This window comes from Jaculus jaculus, chromosome 4 (assembly GCF_020740685.1).
Source record: "Jaculus jaculus isolate mJacJac1 chromosome 4, mJacJac1.mat.Y.cur, whole genome shotgun sequence".
NCBI lineage: Eukaryota > Metazoa > Chordata > Mammalia > Rodentia > Dipodidae > Jaculus > Jaculus jaculus.
In genome coordinates, this window is record NC_059105.1 from 113,900,956 (window position 1) to 113,919,744 (window position 18,789).

Consider the following 18,789-nt stretch of genomic DNA (forward strand, 5'->3'; position numbering starts at 1 on the left):
AAGAAAGTATGGGTTAAGGAGTCTTCCATGGAAAATCATGAAAAATTACTTTGAGAAAGGGGGAGGCACATATCCAGAACAGCTAATTTTGTTGTTACAGCTTTTTTTAGCCAGATAAATTTTTAATGGCAGGGTTGCATTTGAGTGAACAGATTTTTACTTGCTAATTGAAGTCTTAGCATCTTTAATGTGCTCTTTAGAACCCTTGGCTTAAGCCCTCCCAAAGGGAGAAACAGTAAGTTATTGGAAGGCATTTCTTGGGATTAAAACACATTTTGGGCAACTTGGAATACAGCAAGGTCCACTGAAGATCAGTGCAGTCCCCTCCTGTGCCCAGCCTTGGTCCTGGCAATAGGCATATCCATTCTGTAACAAGAAGCATCTCGCATACAGAGGTTTGAGGGCATCACATAGCCTCAGGCAGTATGGTACAAGGTGGGTCAAGCTGGTGCTGCCCTCATGTCAAGGAGAACTTGGGGAGCTCACTAGGCTTCTTCTACACATTAAGCAAGCAACCGGGGGTGACTGAGACCAGCTGAGGCCACTCTTCCCTCCTGAGATGGAGCAGGAGCATCTTTTCTGTTAACCACCACTCTCAGAAAATGCCTGGATCCCCATGGGAAGCTGCCCTAATTTCAAAGTGACTCTTAGTTAATACTCACACAGGCAGTGTTTAATTGAAGTATGGTCCTTAGGAGCTTGTAACCAAAATTATGAAAGAAATGTCTAGACTTTTCCAAAGAAAGATCAACTTTTCAAAAAGGTGAACTTGGCTATCTTTTATTGGTTTATAATTTACTGAAAATTGTTGAGCTTGCTTTTTAGTAAATTTCCCCTTGCCTCAGATGCCCTCGTAAGAGGCTCTGGGTCTCCCTGAGCTAAGGCAGTGCCAAGTTTCCAAGCCTACCAGGCACACATTTCTTCTCTGACAACAGTTCTCCTTAGTCAACCAACAGAACCCAACAAGGTAAGAGCCGAAAGCCCCAGAGAAGGGAGCCCCCTCTTCCATTCTGCTGTTTACTGGGCCACAGGAAGAATTAGCATTCTTCCTGCAAGTGCAGTTCTACTTTTCCTGTTGTTTTGAGAACAGAATCACTCATCTGGAAAATATGGGGTAATATAAATGAATGAATCTCGTGTCCTGTTGCCTTCCCTGTTCTTTCGATGCCTGCTGCTGCTTTAATCACTGTCAAAACAAAGAGGAAGCCTTAACATTTTCTTACTGCCATTTTTTCCTGTGATGGAGCTTGTGATAATATACCCAAAGCCCATGGTAGGAAGTCACAACAGGATCCGGCTGGAGCATCAGCACACCGTGCACAGGCGTTGGCTGTTGCATTCTGCACGATGCTTGCGGCCAGGGCACTCCACGAGTGCATGAATCCAAGCCCTCCAAGTTGGCCACAGCATTCATGTATGAGCTTTTCCAATCAGACCGCCAGAATTTACATCCAAAGAAATCATATAAATGTGACAAGAGTGGTCTCTGTGAAATAGCAATTGGTTGACAACATGACACTTACACATTTGATCACTACGCTGGCTTTGCCTAACAGACTGCAGGATGTAGTTCTCTCCTTTGTGCCTGAAAGACCGCCAAAGGCAGGATAATGCCATGTGTCTTCTTCTACTGTAACGGCCACTTACTTACCACGTGACTCAGTAAACATCAACAAAGTACCTCATCTCCTTTTCCTCTACCTGGGGGGTGGGGCAGAAGAAATGATCCTCTAAATGGCTGAAACCTTCCCTCTCACACACCCACTTCAGCCTGATGGTGTGTATAAGCTGCTTGTTTGTTGGATTCCAAAACATCTTTCTTGCCCAAGCCACTTTATCTGTGTTGAGACTAATGATTACGGTTAAAGAATAAAAAAGGGTTTACCTTGTGTTTCAGAACCAGTGGTCATTCTATTGAGAACCCTAAGTATCAGGTAGTCTGGCCTGACTATTTATTTAAGAGAGTAATGGAGAGACAGAGTGTGTGTGAATGAGTGCACCAGGATCTCTAACCACTGCAAATGAATTCCAGATGCATGTGCCACCTTGTGCATCTGGCTTACATGGATAGGTACTGGCCAGCCCCTGGCCTGACTCTTAATTCTACTGAACAAAGGGCAGCAAAATCAGAAACTTACCCTAACCTCCCCACCCTAGCTAAATGCATGGGGTTATGGAAACAACTTCATAGCCAACCGGAAAGAGGGGATTATGTACTCCTTTAATTTGGGGTCAAAGGATAAAGTGAACATGGAGTCTTCATTTATATTGACAAATGGAATAAACTTATTTCACAATGCCACAAAGCCATAGGCGCTGGGTATTTTGAAAAGCAACATTCCTGCCAGCACTTACTGTTCCTATAACTTGGGCAGCCAGCAAAGTGAAAGAACTTCCACTTATGAGTGTCACAGGAGGCCAGGTGATGCTGGGATTTGATCCTTGCTGCCACCAATGCCCTGGGCCTCAGGTTTTTCTTCTGTAAAATGGGGCTAGTAATAACCTATCTTGAATGGGTTCTGTGAGGATGCAAGAGTTGCCATTTTGGTTTTCCCAGGAAGGCTGAGGGGTTCCACACATTTGACTATTTTTATTAGTGCTGTGGACATGGCACTGTGCCAAGTGCTAATAGCCACATTTACTTGCTGTAAAAATCCCAGGTTGGAAAGCTGCTACTGTTATCACCCCCATTTTATAGGAAAAGAAAGCGAGGTTAAGAGAGGCTTAGTGACTTGTCCACAAATAGACAAAACAGTCAAGGCCATGTCCACCTAATTGTATGCCTGTGCATTACTTCCTGGATAGATACAATGAAACACACAGACACACCAAGACAACACAACACCACATAGCATCACACTTGAATTAGAAAGATATGCTGTGACAACTGCACAAAATGGTAAACTGTGAGCTTCATTATCCAGGGACTTTGTACCTCTTGAATCACGATGTTTCCCTCTTGACCTCTTGAGTGCCAGGACCACAGATTTACATCTACACAGGGGTTGGGGAGATGGCTCAGTTGGTAAAGTGCTCACAATGTAAGCATGAGAACCTGAGTTCAGATCCCCAGAGTCTATGTAACAGCTGGGTACAGCAACATCTACCTATAATCTCAGCTCTGGGAAGGCAGAGACAGGAGAATCCCTGGAGCTTGCTGGCAAGCTAGACTGGCCTAATGGGTGAGTGATAGGCTCAGCAAGACATCTTGTCTACCAAAGTAAGGTGGAGAGCAATGCTTGACATTGACCACTGACTTCCACATGCATGCTCAAATATGTGCATGCACACAAACACCTAGGAATGAACATAAATCACTTACACCACATACGTACGTATTTATACAAAAATAATAAATTAAGGGCTAGGGAGATGGCTCAGTGGATAAGATGCTTGCCACACAAGCATGAATACTTGTGAATTTGGATCCCCAGATCCCACATAAAATCTAGAAGCTGAGGTGGGCTTCTCTAATTTCAGCTTACCTACAGTGAGACAGGAGAATCCCATGAAAGCTCACAGGCTAGCTAGCCTGGTAAATGCAATAGTGAGCAGCAAATGAGAGACCCTGCCTCAAACGAGGCGGAAGGAGAGCCCCAACACCCAAGAGCTGTCTGCTATCCACATGTGCACTATGGCATCTGTACACCCACACTCACACACACTCACACATTCACACACATATATATATATATGTATACACCATGCATACATATGCACCAAAATAATTAAAATACAATTGTGAACACATGATTTTAGGCACCCAATTAATACCTGTTCGATTCACATAGACTATGTGATAAAACCCAAACGCACCATCTGAAAGCTTTGCCTCACACAAAGCATACTTTCGGAGACAATGATGGTTTTGATTTCAAGTTAAATATTTCTAATCTCATAAAGAATGTCATGTGGGTGAAAACAAATCATATCAGAGCCTCCAGTTAGAAGAGGGGGAAGGAACCCCTGAGTTACTGCTACAAAACTTGCAAAATTAGAGGCTTTGAAGTGGATGCAATTGTAGGGTGGTTTGTTTTTGTTTTCCTCAAGGGTTATTAAGGACACTGCATTACTGCTACCATCTTGGTGAAGAGATTTGAGTGTTAACAAATGTTCTAAATTTCTCTCCCCATTAGGGGGTGAGAAGAGTGAGGGCCAACAGCCTGTATACATGGGTACCCACACAAAGGTAGTTTCTAAGCAGGGCCTTTTTAGTTTTTATTTATTTGAGAGAGATGCAGAAAGACAGGGAGAGAGAGAGAGAGAGGTCATGCCAGGGCCTCCAGCTACTGCACACAAGCTCTAGATGCATGCGTCACCTTGTGCATCTGGCTTACATAGGTTCTGGGGAATCAAACCTGGATTCTTAGGCTTCACAAGCAAGTGCCTTAACCACTAAGCAATCTCTCCAGCTCCAGGGTCCTATTAGAAAGGAGAGGTGCCATGGTTTGGATTTGTTTGTCCTACCAAGGTCCTCATAGTGATGTGAGGAGGTGGTGGGACAGTTAGGGCATAGGGCCCAGTGAGAGGTGGCAAAACTGCTGTTCTTCCTTCTTCCTCTCTGGCTTCCTGGTTTGTAGTGTTTATAGTGTGATCTCTCCCTCTATCTCTGTTTCTCTCTCTCTCTTGCCAAAATGATGCCACTTTCCATGAGTCCCTTGCCAGAGTCCAGCTGGTAAAGGTACCATATCCTGTAAACTCTAGTCAACTGGATGGTTCTGCACCCTCAGTACACTCAGTGATGATGTGTAATGACAGGGTAGCAATGACCAACCATGGTAATATTATCTGAAGCCAGACAGCTACCCAACAACATAGGCAGGACTTGAACCCAGGTTAGCTGCACTACTGCAGATGTCATAACCAGAGGCCACTGAATGAAGACCAGCATCAGCAGGGTAGCACATGAACATGCTAAGAGCAGAGTTCTTGACAATCTCAAGACAGTGAACACTTCACTTGGTGAGGAGCAAAATGGCAGGAACTGCTCTGAAATGTTTCAGGGAGAGAGCGTGTATACACATGTCCCATAGCTGCCTGTCTTATATTATTAAATGGGGAAAAGACAAGTGACACTCAGGCAGAGAGATGGAGCCACGGCGAGCACTGTTGAGGCAGGGAGACGGCTCCTGCTTACCTCTTTGCTCTGTCCTTCTCATCTTCATCCATTAGATTTTCTAGGCAGTTTTTCCTGCAAAACAACATAAAGAGCCAGATGATTGCTATTTACTTCTAGATTTTTCTTACAAGTCTTTCTTGTCATGATATTTAATCTATGTGTTATAGATATAGATTATTGAATCTATGTGTTATAGCCTAATGATTCTTGAGTTTATTGGCCCCAGGATCCCTTTTGGTTCAGGAAATTTTTTGAGGATTCTAAAGTGTCCTTGTCCATGTTGAGTTTAAACTGAGACATGTTTAGATACACAAGCACTTATGCCATTAGTGGTCAGAGAAATATGTCATCAGATGTTAAGTAGCTTCTAGAAAAATCCACTCTATTCTCATGAGGAAATGAGTTTCTTTTTAAGAAAAGAGTTGTTATGAAAAAAAAAATATTTTGGTCCCTAGATTACATCTTGAGAAGTACTGTGGAGACCCAGTTCAATAAAGCAACATCTCTTATCACAAGCCTGAAACCTGTTGGATGCTTATGACCTGCTGGTGACAATGCACCTGTCCTCATTGATTCTTTGGATGCCAGCAGTCTATACCATTCTAAAGGACAGTGTTTGTTTAGTAACTCATTCAAATATGCAAACTGTTTGACATGTGACCCAGGGCTTAGTCCCAGAGGAGTGTAGTCCACAGCCACTCCTGAAAGCTCACAGGTGACAAGATTAAGTGACAGGAATGCTCGTGGGGACTGCCTCACGGCCTGAGCCTTTGCTCAGGGCCACTGACTTGATGCCTCTCAGACCCAATTATCCAGTTTCCCTTCTGCCTTAGGAAGCTCTGGGGTTCCTTTACCCCACAGAACACATCCCTGATTCCTTCCTTCATCCACATCAACTCACTAGCTCAGGCTGTTCCTTGATAACCAACACACAAAAGAGTATCACTCTCAGAGTGCCCAGGATGACACAGCCTTCCAGGTCTCTGGAGGCGGCGAGGGCAAAGTAACGGAGATGGGGTGGGGACAGTGGAGAAGGTAAATTAGCCTTGTCTACAGGCTATGCTCTCTATAAAAGCTCTAAATCCCACCCTTTACACATGCATCAGCAACTACTCTAAGAAATTAAAGTTTTAAATGAAAAATTTCTAGAGTGTTCTGAACTGGTTTTGTTTTGTGATACTGGCTACCTACATGCACAAGCACACATATCTGAGCCAAAGCAGGAGAAAGACTGTGTTTCATACATGGCCTATTCAGTGAATGGCAGGTGGACTGAGGGATAGACTTGCAAGAAACCCTTTCCAGTATTTGAAGCTTATATCACTGTTAAAACGGGACTCACACCTCTGCAGACAAGCATGTGCCAATGCCTTCCAAGTGGCATCTGCTCAAAGCTTTAAGACAAGAAAAACGTGGAGGCATGTGCTTGCAAAGGGGACTGATGGTACCCAAGTGCCCTGGGCAGGAGTGAGGGTCCTACTGAGCTATGTCCTTTACCCAAAGTCCTGGGACAGAGCACATTCACAGAAGGCTAATCCACCCAAGGTGCTGGGATTCTATCTGGGTAATTGGGACTGATTAGTCATAAGCTAAACAGCTAAAAATGACTAACAGCTATTCTTTATCAACCCAATCTTCTCTGATTTATAGCTGTTTGTCCTAATCCTTTCCCGAATCCAGGAAGCCTGAGTGACCTGCATTCATTTCCTCTTCTTTCTTGCCCTTCCCATGTCCCTGTCCTCATTCCTCTCCTTGCCTGAGTTGACTTCTTCCCCCACAGAGAAAGCGTTCATTGCTCCAGCAGCACCTAAGCAGAAGCGCTTCATGCCAGCGGCCTCATCTGTATCGCTTCCTCATCTCTGTTATCCCCATGTCTTCCCTGTGGATTACTCAGTACTATAAAAGACTGTGGTGAAATCCACATGCAGAAGCTTACCATCTTAGCCTTCTGTGGGTGTGAGGCCCAGTGGCATTTAAGTACATTCACAGTGCTGTGTAACCATCACCCTCATCTAGACTACTACTGTTACAACACCGAATCTCTGCGTCCTCATCCCCACTCACTGCAGCCTGGCTCATTTCATTTAGAATGCCCTCAGGCTCATCCATGCTGTGGCATGTGTCTGTATCTCCTTCCTTTGATATTCTATTGTACACTATAATACATCTTGCCCAGCCGCACTTTTGCCAATGCATACCTGGGTCTGGTTAAAGCAATGGCAGAGGAGTTGAGAAACAATAAGACAGTTTAGATGTTCAGGCTGAAGAACTGATGGCAAATTTAATAACTACCTTTCTCAACTACATAGTTCCCAGTGAGAGAGAAAAAAAAAAAAACAACTTAGGCAGCTTTTTCTTTTATGAGCACACAATGGCAAAGAAGAAAAAAATGAACTTAAATATGGAGAAATATCCATTGGTGGGACTAACATCCCCAGAATGAGCTATGAAGGGCAGCAGCAGAATCCTTCCTGCAGGTAGACACAGGCATAAGGCTTGGGAAGCAGGGAGTCAACAGAAAACAGACGGCACAGGGAGGATGTTGGGAGATGGGCTTGCATACAAAGGGGCTATTTGCAAAGGTGTAGGGAGGAGAGAATCAAGCTGGAGAGAATAATCACCTGGGGTTGGTAACAGTAAAGTTAAAGAACAAAAGGGAAATGTTTTCCCAACACTAGAAAGAGTGGGCTATATTTGGTGGGGCAGCCTTTGCAGAGACACAGCCAAGAAGGGATTCTCCCCCTGTCCTCTGAAAATAAAACATAATGACAAGAGTTCCCATATACCTCACATTCAATTTCCTCCTTTGTAATCACCTTATATGGGTCTATCATATTGGCTTACCAATAATGGAGTGATATTGATAAGATATTATTTAGCAAAGTGCATATTTTAGCTTTTGCCCAGTGTCCTTTCTCTGCTCCAGAACTCTATATCCCATTATATTTCTTGCCTTAAACTGTTTTTCACTGTGTTAGCATCTCAGATTTTTTTTTCCTGTTTTTGAAGACTGACAATTTGGGGGGCATATAGAACAATTTATAGAATATTCTTCAATTTGGGGCTGGTATTTTCCTCCTGGTTATACTGACACACGGATTTTGAAGGGAAACCCCAGAGGTGAAGTTGCTTCCTCTCACACTGCTATGAATGTGTCTCATCCTGTGGGTGATGGGCTTAATCACTCAGCTAGGATATAGGATGAACTTATTTTTAAGTGGTGTATTAATTACCTCATATGTAACTATTCATTATTACATGTTTATATACTTTTTTGGTGTTATATATATTACACATGTAATGTACACATGCATGTTGGCTATACATGTTTTCTTCAACTTTCAGAAATCCTTTTATCAGGTGAAGACTACAAATGTAAAGCTAATCCAACTATTAATCTGAAAAAATAGACATGATGAAATTTTCTGTTTCTTTAGAGTTGGACATGCAATCATTGAATTTGTCAGCTTAACAACTGAACCCATGCCTGATATTCAGAGGTTCTTCACCTGGGAAATATGGAACATTTCATCAGAAAACAAAGTAGCCTGCAGCTCAAGCAAAAATTATTGTTTTGCAACTCTGCAGTTAGTCTATTTTTATTCCAGTCTCTCTCTTAATTCCTTTTTTTTCTTTTCTTTAAATTTATTTATTTATTTATTTGAGAGGCAGTGAAAGAGACAGAGTGAGTGAGAGAGAGAGAGAGAGAGAGAGAGAGATTAAAGGTTTGTGCCACCATACCCTGCCATCCAATGTTATTCTTATTCAAGACTGCCTTGACTAAACTAGATCTTTACATTTCCATGGAACTTTTAGAATTAGCCTGTTGGTTTCCATAACGAGGCCTGCTGCAATTTTGTTTGTGATTCTGCCAAATCTTGGGGTCAAATTGGAGATTGTAAAATATTGACAGTGCTGAGGGTTCTAGTCCATGACCATGACATTCTTTTCTATTTGCTTCTCCTTTAAGCTCGGTGAGAAGGCATCTAAGATGCCAGTGGGGCTGGTGCAGGAGAGATGAAGCTAGAGAAGATCAGGGAGACAGGGGCATTTCATGGGACGGGAAAGCATTGGAGGTTTTGAACAGAGAAATGTCAAGGGCCACTCTCCAAGGGCAGCAGTGGTCCTAAATAAATCAAGTTTTCAAATCCTGATCCACAGCAGACACTAAAACTGGCTCAAAACTTTGAGGGCAAGGCATAGGCACAGTGCATCTTCCCCCATTTCATATGTGCAACCAGCGCTTTGGCCACAGAGAGCATACAATATATGTGCAAGACATGGAGAAGGGATGGAGGGAGAAAGAGAGTGCAAGAGGGAAAGACCCAAAGCCGAACCCTTAACAGAACCCTCTGCAATTGCTAGCATCATCCCCACCAACTTCTCAGTGCACATGGCAAACCCAGGACAGCAACACTTATGAAGCTCATTTGAAATTATAATTAGTTCCTCATGACTAAAGTTGAAGCCAAAAATTGCTGTGTGCATGGGAACTATTGACTAAAGGGTAAACCCTTTAGGACAGAAATGACAGCCCATGTCCAACAGCTTCCTTACCAGCTCTCAGCCACTGCCACATTCTGCAAAAGAAAGGGTTCATCCCCTTTGGCGGGTGGGTCAGGAAACACCCCCCCCCCATGCTGATTGGCTTGCTCACAGAGTGGACTCAGGAGCACGGGTTACCCTGAGCCCTGTGTCCTTAGAGCTGATGCAGTGGCTCCCCTCCACCTACTGCTGCTCAGGGTTTCTGAGTTTCTGCCTTCACAGCCAGTATGATTTAAGTTTCCATTGCAACCTACTTGCTCTGTGACTCTGAGTGTACTCCTTAAGCACCAGAGTCTCCATCTCCCTCACCCCTAGCAGAAGGCTGTCATGTAGTAGGCCACAGGTACACCCTCATATGCCTGTGCAGTTAGCCACCCAGCCTGATGCTTGACACACAGAAGGTCTCCAAGTAGGTTCTGACCATCCCATGCTGCCTCGCCCACTGTCCTACCCAGTACACTTGCTCTCTCACTAAGCCCCTACTAAGGTTGGTAACACTAGCTAACATTACAACAGGCTATAGACTTTTAACCCCTTGCCACCATTCATGTTTCTCTGAGCCCTCCTCAGCGGGGTTATAGTACTCGCTGTGAGGTCATGAATGCCTCAGCCAGTCCCTGTGGGATAGCAGAGGGGGATGTAGCATGCCTTGGGTATTTCTACCCGCTCTGTGGCTCTTATAATTTTTCCATCCTCTCTTATGCAATGTTTCCTGAGCCATGGCAAGCCTGTTGGCAGTCCGATTTAGTGCTGAGTCATCTGAAGCCCCTGGATTTCTGCTTTGATGAGTTTTGCTTGATCACCATGCCTGCTACCATTGCCCTGGACCTGCTTGTCAGGCTAGCAGTAAGAGCAGTATTGAATTTTCTTTTAAGTATAATATACATTATTTTAAAATATTTTTATTTATTTGAGAAAGATGAAGAGAGAGAGAGAGAGAAAGAGAGAGAGAGACAGAGAACAAATGAATGGGTGTACCAGGGCTTTCTGCCACTACAACACACCATTCTATGCATCTGGCTTTATGTGGGTACTGAGGAATTGAACAAGTACCTTTAACCATCTCTCCAGCCCCTTTATATTTTCAAAATTGATACATAATAATTGCTTATATTATGGGGAACAGTTTGTGTTTTGATACATGTGTATATTGTACAATGATCTAATCAAGGTAACCAGCATAACCACTATCTCATACATTTTTTTTCTTTTCCATCCCTTGCCTTGCCTTGCCTTCCCTTCCCTTTCTTTTCCTTTCCTTGCTTTTCCTTTCCTTTCCTTCCCTCTCTTGCTTTTCCTTGCCTTCTTGTCCCTTCCTTTCCCTTTCCTTCCCTTCCCTTCTCTTGTGTTCCCTTCTCTTGCCTTTCCTTCCTTTTCCTTTCCTTCTCTCCTTTTTCCTTTCCTTTCTGTTTTGCAGTGATGCAGATTGAACCCATGGCCATGCACACACTTGGCAAGCACTCTACTATTAAGCTACATCCCAATTATCATTTCTTTGTGGTAGGACCATTCAGAAGAACAGTGATGTATTACTGTTAAACATAGTCACACTTCTGGGCAATACAACACCAGAATTTATTCCTCCCATACATCTGTAACTTTACCCATTGACCAGGCTTTGCCATCTTCCTCCCCTCAGCTTCCTGGATTCACAATATTACTCTCTACTTCTAGATGTTTAACTTTTGAGATTTCACATATGATCGAGATCATATGGTGCTGTCTTACCATGCCTATCTTATTTCACTTAAAATAAGGTCCTTCAGGAGCTGGAGAGATGGCTTAGCTGTTAATGCATGCCTGTGAAGCCTAAGGACCTCAGTTCAAGGCTCATATTCCCCAGGACCCACGTAAGCCATATGCACAAGGGGGCACATGCATCTGGAGTTTGTCGACAGTGGCTGGAGGCCCTGGCATGCCCATTCTCTCTCAATCTGCCTCTTTATCTCTTTGTCTGTCTGTCACTCTCAAATAAACAAATAAAAGTTAAACAAAAATATTTTAAAAATAAGGTCCTTCACATTCTCAAAAGAGAACAAACAGCTGATCCACAAGGTATCTGGAAAAATGTTCAACATCACCAATCATGTGATTCAAAATAGTGAGATATCTTTCCAATCCAGTTAGAATGGCCATTATCAAAATACAAAATAACAAGTACTGGTGGCAATGTGGGGCAAAGACAAGCCCTGTGCACTGTAGGAATGGAAGTCAGAATAGCCATTACAGTATGGAGGGTCCTCAAAAGACTAAAAACAGAACTACCATATGATTGAGCAATCTCACTACTGGGCATATATCCAAAGGGAATAAAATCAGTATGTCGCAGATATATCTGCACTCAAATATTTATTATAGCACTATTCACAACAGGCAAGATTTGGGATCAACCCAAATGTCCAACAGTGGATAAAGTAAAAGTGAAGTATAGATCAGTATTCAGCCATAAAAGGATAAAACCTTGTCATTAATGACAAGATAGATGGACTTCCCTTGAATGTCAGTCAATTGCTCTCTTCACATAAAAGGGTCACCATGGGGCAATAAAATAGGCATGGCCCCTAGGATTACATAGATAATTGTTCCACAGAAGAGATCTTGAACAGGGAAAGGAAACATATTTACCTACTATTAATCATTGTATCAGCAATCATAATGACTTAAAGGGTTAGTGATAGAAGCTGGTACTTAAGGTGAAAGTCAAGAATTCTAGCAAAGATTAGCTATCAAGACTGCCTATATAGAGACAATAGTCCCTTTTAAAAATTAACTGACTTTTAAAGCTATTTATTTATTTAGAGAGAGAGAGAGAGAGAGAGAGAGAGAGAGAGATATGAGTGCAAGCACACCAGGGCCTCCAGGTGCTGCAAATGAGCTCCAGATGCACACATCACCTTGGGAACCTGGCTTTATGTGGGCACTGGGGAATTGAACTCAGGTCATTAGGTCTTGCAGGCAAGTGTTTTAACCACTATAGGCCCAATATTCCTTTCATATAACAAGGTTTCAAATTTAATGTAAACAGTAAAGGCCATACCTATGACTGAAGTGCATATGACCTTTGAGTCTAACCTCACTCCTTTCCATGTTGTAAGCCTGTAAATTTCTGAAAATTTTACAAACAAGATAATGAACTTTCTTAACAGTTAAGACATTTGTCTTCCCTGCCCTGTAACTGAGTATAGTAAGTATTCCTTTGTCCGTTGGGACCTGTGGTTTTGTCTTATTAGCCTGTAATCCTGTCCAGTGCAACTCAGGAACCAACTTGTATCCTCATTTACTAAAAGTAAAAGAAGTTACTTACAGATTCTTTAAACATTATGACTTCAGAAGCCAACAACATAGTATATATGGTTGTTGTTAAGACACTTCCAATTTCCACTGCCTGTAACACAATGACAGGTGTTCATCTAAAGCAAGGGTCAGCAATGCTTTTCTATAAAGGGACATCCAGCATATAGTTTAGAGGCAGCTCATACTGTCCTTTTGTGACTGCTCAACTCTGCCATTGCAGGCAAAACCAGGCAGTAGCCACGTGGAAATCACTGGGATGACTGTGCTGTGTGCTGGATTAGTCCCTTTCCTTCCGATGGTGCCATGTTAAGATATTACTAGAATCACTTCTCAATGCCTTTTAATTTTGAACTTTTTGTACCATTTTTATAGGCCCATTGGATCATCATGGATTTTCCACAAAATGACTACCATAAGCTTGTTGTGTTGCAAGGTACAAAATAAAGTCATGATGTTTTCAAATTGGCTGAGAAGTGGTTTGAATTACAGGTCTCAAGCTAGCTGGAAAATCCAAATTCTCTGCCTTTCCATACCAACAAAACCTGGTGAATTTAGTTCACTAGAAAAAAAAATTGAAAACAAGAACAAGTTGAAATCAAAAGATGCCAAAACCAAGAACACAACATCTCCCCAGTTAGCTGGATTTATTTACTGCCAACAGAGTTTGTGCCACTGCCCTCACAGTAGACCCTAGTGAGGGACCTCATGTTGTCTTTGATGAATGTCTGTACCACATACATGGGAGCTTGACAGTAATTTTTTCTCATTATATTTAAGAAATAAAAAGGCTTTGAGGAGTAATCGCTGATGAACTGTGGGCTCTCGCTCTGCCTCTTTTTGTCATTGGGTGAGACTAGGAAATTATTTCCACATTTTGATTCTTCCTCTCCAGGGAATGGCTTTTTGTGTTATAGTGATTCATTCATGGAGGAAAAAATAGTTTTACTATTTAAGGGAAATGGACAGTCAGACTTGAGAGATGGCTGCTCCTGCAATCCTGAGTCCCTGTTAACTCAGGAATTCTCATCATGTTCTGGCACATTTCTCAACCCAGGAAGAGCCAGGTTGACAGAGCTGACCTCTACTCTGACTTAATCCAGCACTCGTCCCAAGGAGCCACATCTCAGGGCATTTCTAGAGGTCTCACAGAGTGGGATTCACAGAGGAGACTATGACCAAACCCTCGTGGAGCTCCCATGACCACCACCCTACATTGTCACAGGATGTACAGTGAGGGTTTTATCTGCTGCTGTGACTGAAATTCCTCCCTCATACTTGCCTTTCCCCCCAAGGGGCTGGTGATTCATTATTCAGGGAAATGTATGCAATGAAGGAAACAGAAGAAAGTATGAAAATTTGTTATTAAGTAAATTTACAATGATATCGTTTGCTCAGCAAAGAATTTCCAAAACAGAAATGGTTGCGAGTGTCTACATAGAAGGACCATTTAACTGAACACGCTATCCTAGCAACCTCTGACACTTATGTAACCATCACTGAAGATTCCTTCCAAGGAGGCCCTTTATTATGAGTTCAAGCCGTCCTGAGTCAACTAGGGAATCTGATGGGCAACATTGTGTGGTCAGGATATGGACAATGGATGCCTCAAGAAGTTAGCAAGAGGGGAAAATAATGTTTGTGAGTCATGCCTGCAGCTGAGTCACTGGAAGCCTTTGATGAGAGCTGGATAAGTCACCACAAAGGAACCCAAGCCATCCTCAAGTACTGCTCAGCTTTGCTCTCAACCTGCACAGACTGTGCTGCAAGAGCTTCTGTAGGTCTTAGAACCTCCATTCTCACTGTGGCCAAGGCTGCAAGGAGAGCAAAGAAAAAAGATGTCCTTGGCACAAGACCTGAACACTTGGGCTACGGAGTAGGATTTAATATCAGAAATTCAAATAACATTTAACCAAAATGTGGGACGTTTCATGTGAGCCAGTAATGGAAGGAGGCAGCAGAATTAGTTTGAGAATGAACTGGATGGAGGCTTTGATGTCTTCCACTGTCCTCCCTTCACATCCTATGGTAGCCTTCTCTGGAGCCTGCAACCATGACCTCATTGATAATTGACTTGGTGGTGACTCACTTTTCACAGTCACAGGAGAATCAATCAAGGTGTCTCAGCTGGCTAAACACCTTCTCTTCTATAGTACAGTGGTCAGTATGGGCATCTTCAATGGTAACAGACTGCTGCCATCAGAAGCACAGGCCTTGCATTGCAGGCAAGTCTAATGCCACATACCTCACCAGACAAAGCATCGGTACTTGGGAGTTTTCCTTCTTCTCCTGACATTGCTTCTTTTATTAAGAGTCGAAATAGGGGCTTGACAGCTGGCTTAGTGGTTAAGGTGCATGCTGGGGTTTGATTCTCCAGAACGCATGTAAGCCAGATATACAAGGTGGCCCATGTGCCTGGAGTTCTAGAAGTTCTAGCCCACATGTCTGCAGTGGGTAGAAGCACTGGTATACCCATTCTCTCTCTGTCTCTCTCATAAACAAACAAATAAATAAAAATACAAACAGTTTTTTGTTTGTTTGTTTTTAAAGAGTTGAAATGCCCAGGCGTGGTGGCACACATCCCAGCACTCAGGGACCCAGCACTCACTGTGAGCTCAGGGCCAGCCCGAGACTACGTAGCGAATTCCAGGTCATCCTGGGCTAGAGAGAGACCCCACTTCAACCCCCAAGCTCCCAAGAACAGAGTTGAAATATGTGCCTTCCCTGCACAGCCAGGGGATTCCTGCCCACACACTCTGCACTGTCAGAGCTGAGCAGAGCTCACAGGCGGCAGGTGGTCCCATGGGGAATTGTCCAGGACAGCATCACAGCAGTAGCTCTCTTCTTCACCATGAGACTCATGAGTTATTCTCCTCAACCCACTCACTCTCAAAAGGTATCCACCTTCTTTCAACTGGCTCTACTAGTTCACTGAGAGTGAAAGGGACAGAAGAAACCATCTGTTCAAATGCCACGGTCATGAGAAAACCAGCACATCACTGGTCTTTAAGGTCATTTTGGATGGTTTGCTACCACCTACATTTTGGCCTGATGTTCTGAGAGGTCTGCACTTAAACCTGTAGTCCTACCCAGAGCACCTGCCCAGGCCCCTCCTACTAGGCCTCTCTTAGGTATGAGGACTACCCACAGGCAGGCCTGCATGATTTTGGGCAGTGGTGCATTCAGGGGTAGAAACTGAAACTGTCCCTATTCCTCTGCTGATCCCCCTGGAAAAGTCCATCTTTGCTACTTCGTACCCTGTACTTATGGCCAGGAGTGGTGGAGGGCATCTATGGGCCCCTGAAGCCAGTGGAGGCTCCCCACACCTCTGAGCCTAGCCTTGCCCAAGACATGACCAGGCACTGTGGAGGCCTAGCATGACCGTGGGGAGGCTTTACACCAGCGTAGGGTCTTCTTCAACAGCCCTTGCAGAGTGCGACCTTGTTTCTAGTCACCCAAGTGTTTCATGCTGAGGCTTGGCCAAGTACACATGCATGCAGTAAGCCAACAGGAGCAGCCCTTCAGGATCCCATCTCACTCCAAATGACCCAAGAACCCATCACCTTGGGCTGGCAAAAGGAGGGGTTGTGGGTGAGGAAAACCTCAATCCATCTGGCTTTTCTATTAGCCGTCCCATCAAAACATACCTTCTCCAGGCTGTCAGTATCACAGATGCTTCAACAATGCCTAAAACTATGTATTCTGAGAGAAAAGAGTACAGTTTTACCACTAAAAAAAAAAAGTCACACAAAACCCCACAAAGCACCAAGATGTATGGGGTAGATCATGAAACCTACAGGCTTCTTGCTTCCCTTTTGAAAATTCTAGTTGGTTGGGTTTACTGCAGGTCCACTTGGCCTGGTGGTCATGGCAGTGAGAATTTGGGATCTACTGGTATTTAACCTCTTGGTGAAGCCTGTCTCTCCTGGCCTCAACATCAGTGGACATAAATTCACCCAGTGAACCAGCCCTGGCCAAGTTCACCCATTCTCTATTCACATACTAAAACTCAACAATCCCAACTTCTGGGTATTAGCTGGGTGAAATACACATGTGGGTGGGTGAAATGTACAGAGAAAAAACCAAAATGAGTACCAGAAGACCCACCCCTAATCAAAGCCTGGAGGCAAAGCTGGAATAAAAGCTGAGGTGTAGGGGCGCGCGTGTGTGTGTGGGGGTCAGATCTGTAGGGAAAAAGTGAGCAAGGACAACTGGCCACTTTAAATGTTGTATGAAGGGGTGACATGTGCTATCTGAGGGTTGAACCTTCAGGGAATATAATCCCCAAAGAAGTCCTTCCCAGGCCGGGCGTGGTGGTGCACACCTTTAATCCCAGCACTCAGGAGGCAGAGGTCGGAGGATCACCGTGAGTTCATGGCCACCCTATGACTACACAGTGAATTCCAGGTCAGCTTGAGCTACAGTGAGACCATACCTTGAAAAACAAGCAAAAACAAACAAAACAAAACAAAAAAGCTCTTCCCAAACAGTTTAGATGTTTAGATGTTCTCTTGTTTCATTTGTTCCTATCACTATGACACATACTGTGGCAGTCTATAGGGACAAGGATGAGCAGGGCAAATGCCCCAGATTCTGGTGTTTTGCCTCAAGGAACACTTGCAGAGCTGACCACGCACTGTATCTGCAGGCAGACATGTCACACCGACAGGCGAGTCCCAGGAACAAATACAGACCGCTCACTGGCAGCAGGCCGTCTGAAAGAAGAAACTTGCAAACACCCTCTGGAAGACCCTGGCCTCATCAGAAACCATTGGCCACAGCAATAGGGGAATGTCATTCATTCTAGAAATGTCTCCCAGCCAGCTGGGTTTTGCCAGCTTCTCACAGTGGTACATTCAGATGTACATGGTATGCTTGAAAGCTATCTCAGATTTCTCTCCTTACTGGCATTTATTACTTTACCACCTCTAGATAATGCTGGCAAAACTGCAAGAGAAACATGAAGTCTATTTCTTCCTTAAAAAACAAGCAAACAAACAAACAAACAAAAAAATCAGACTGTCCTTTTACAAACATCCCAGTGAAGTAACCCAGGAAGTCCACAGTTTATCTGTGCTGACTCCCCACCTGGGCACATCTCCTGAGCTCCAGATCATGGCTTCAGGGAGCAAAGACAGTTCAAGATACATATGTCCCCTCCTCAGCCAGAGAGCCAGTCAGAGCTCCATAGTCAGAGGTCACGGGTCCAGGACGACTTGAAAAAGTGCACGGATATGCACAAAGTACAAGAATGGGTGAAATGAGCCATGAGAAAGCTTTGGATTATGGTTTTCTTATATGTCAGCTACTAACAGGTATTATCTTACCCCATAAATAGCCACAAACAACAGCAGCAGACTCGCGTGGAGTGGGTGGCAGCTAATACATACATTGACCAGTACAGCTCACACAGCTTATGACACTAACTCCATAAGCATTCAAAGCCCCGAATGACAGGTTATCAACCTGTGACTTCAGTCCTATCTCCTTCTGCCTTGCCACAGCGTCTTCCTCTGCCTCTGTCACCTGTCACCATCCTCTTCTATCTGTCCTTTCTCAGTGTTAGTCATGTGAGACCCCTCTTAATCAACGGTAAGCCCCTCAAATACAAGCTAGGAATAGGCTACGCACAGCTGAAGAGCCTGCATGAGGGAATCTGTCCTTCAAGGTTAGAAAGATGCCAATAAGAAACCTCCCTTATGTAAGATCAGCAGGGGCTAAGCCAAATGTGGGGCTAGGGTGTTCCATGCTTGGACCCTGTGGTCCAGACACCCTGAGGTGCCTGGTCATGGTCTTACAGACATACAGCGCAAGTTCCTACACTCTGGAGATTG

General features: G+C 43.9%; 1 protein-coding gene across 7 annotated transcripts in view; it reads right to left on the reverse strand.

The window, feature by feature from the left end:
- Positions 1-18,789, reverse strand: part of Npas2 (neuronal PAS domain protein 2) — a 182,958-nt gene that overhangs the window by 96,188 nt on the left and 67,981 nt on the right. For all 7 annotated transcript variants that reach the window (XM_045147916.1, XM_045147917.1, XM_045147915.1 and 4 more), the window contains exon 2: positions 5,138-5,191. In XM_045147916.1, the coding sequence (XP_045003851.1) occupies positions 5,138-5,169 (32 nt within the window). In that variant the 5' untranslated portion in view covers positions 5,170-5,191. The remainder of the gene's footprint in view (positions 1-5,137; positions 5,192-18,789) is intronic.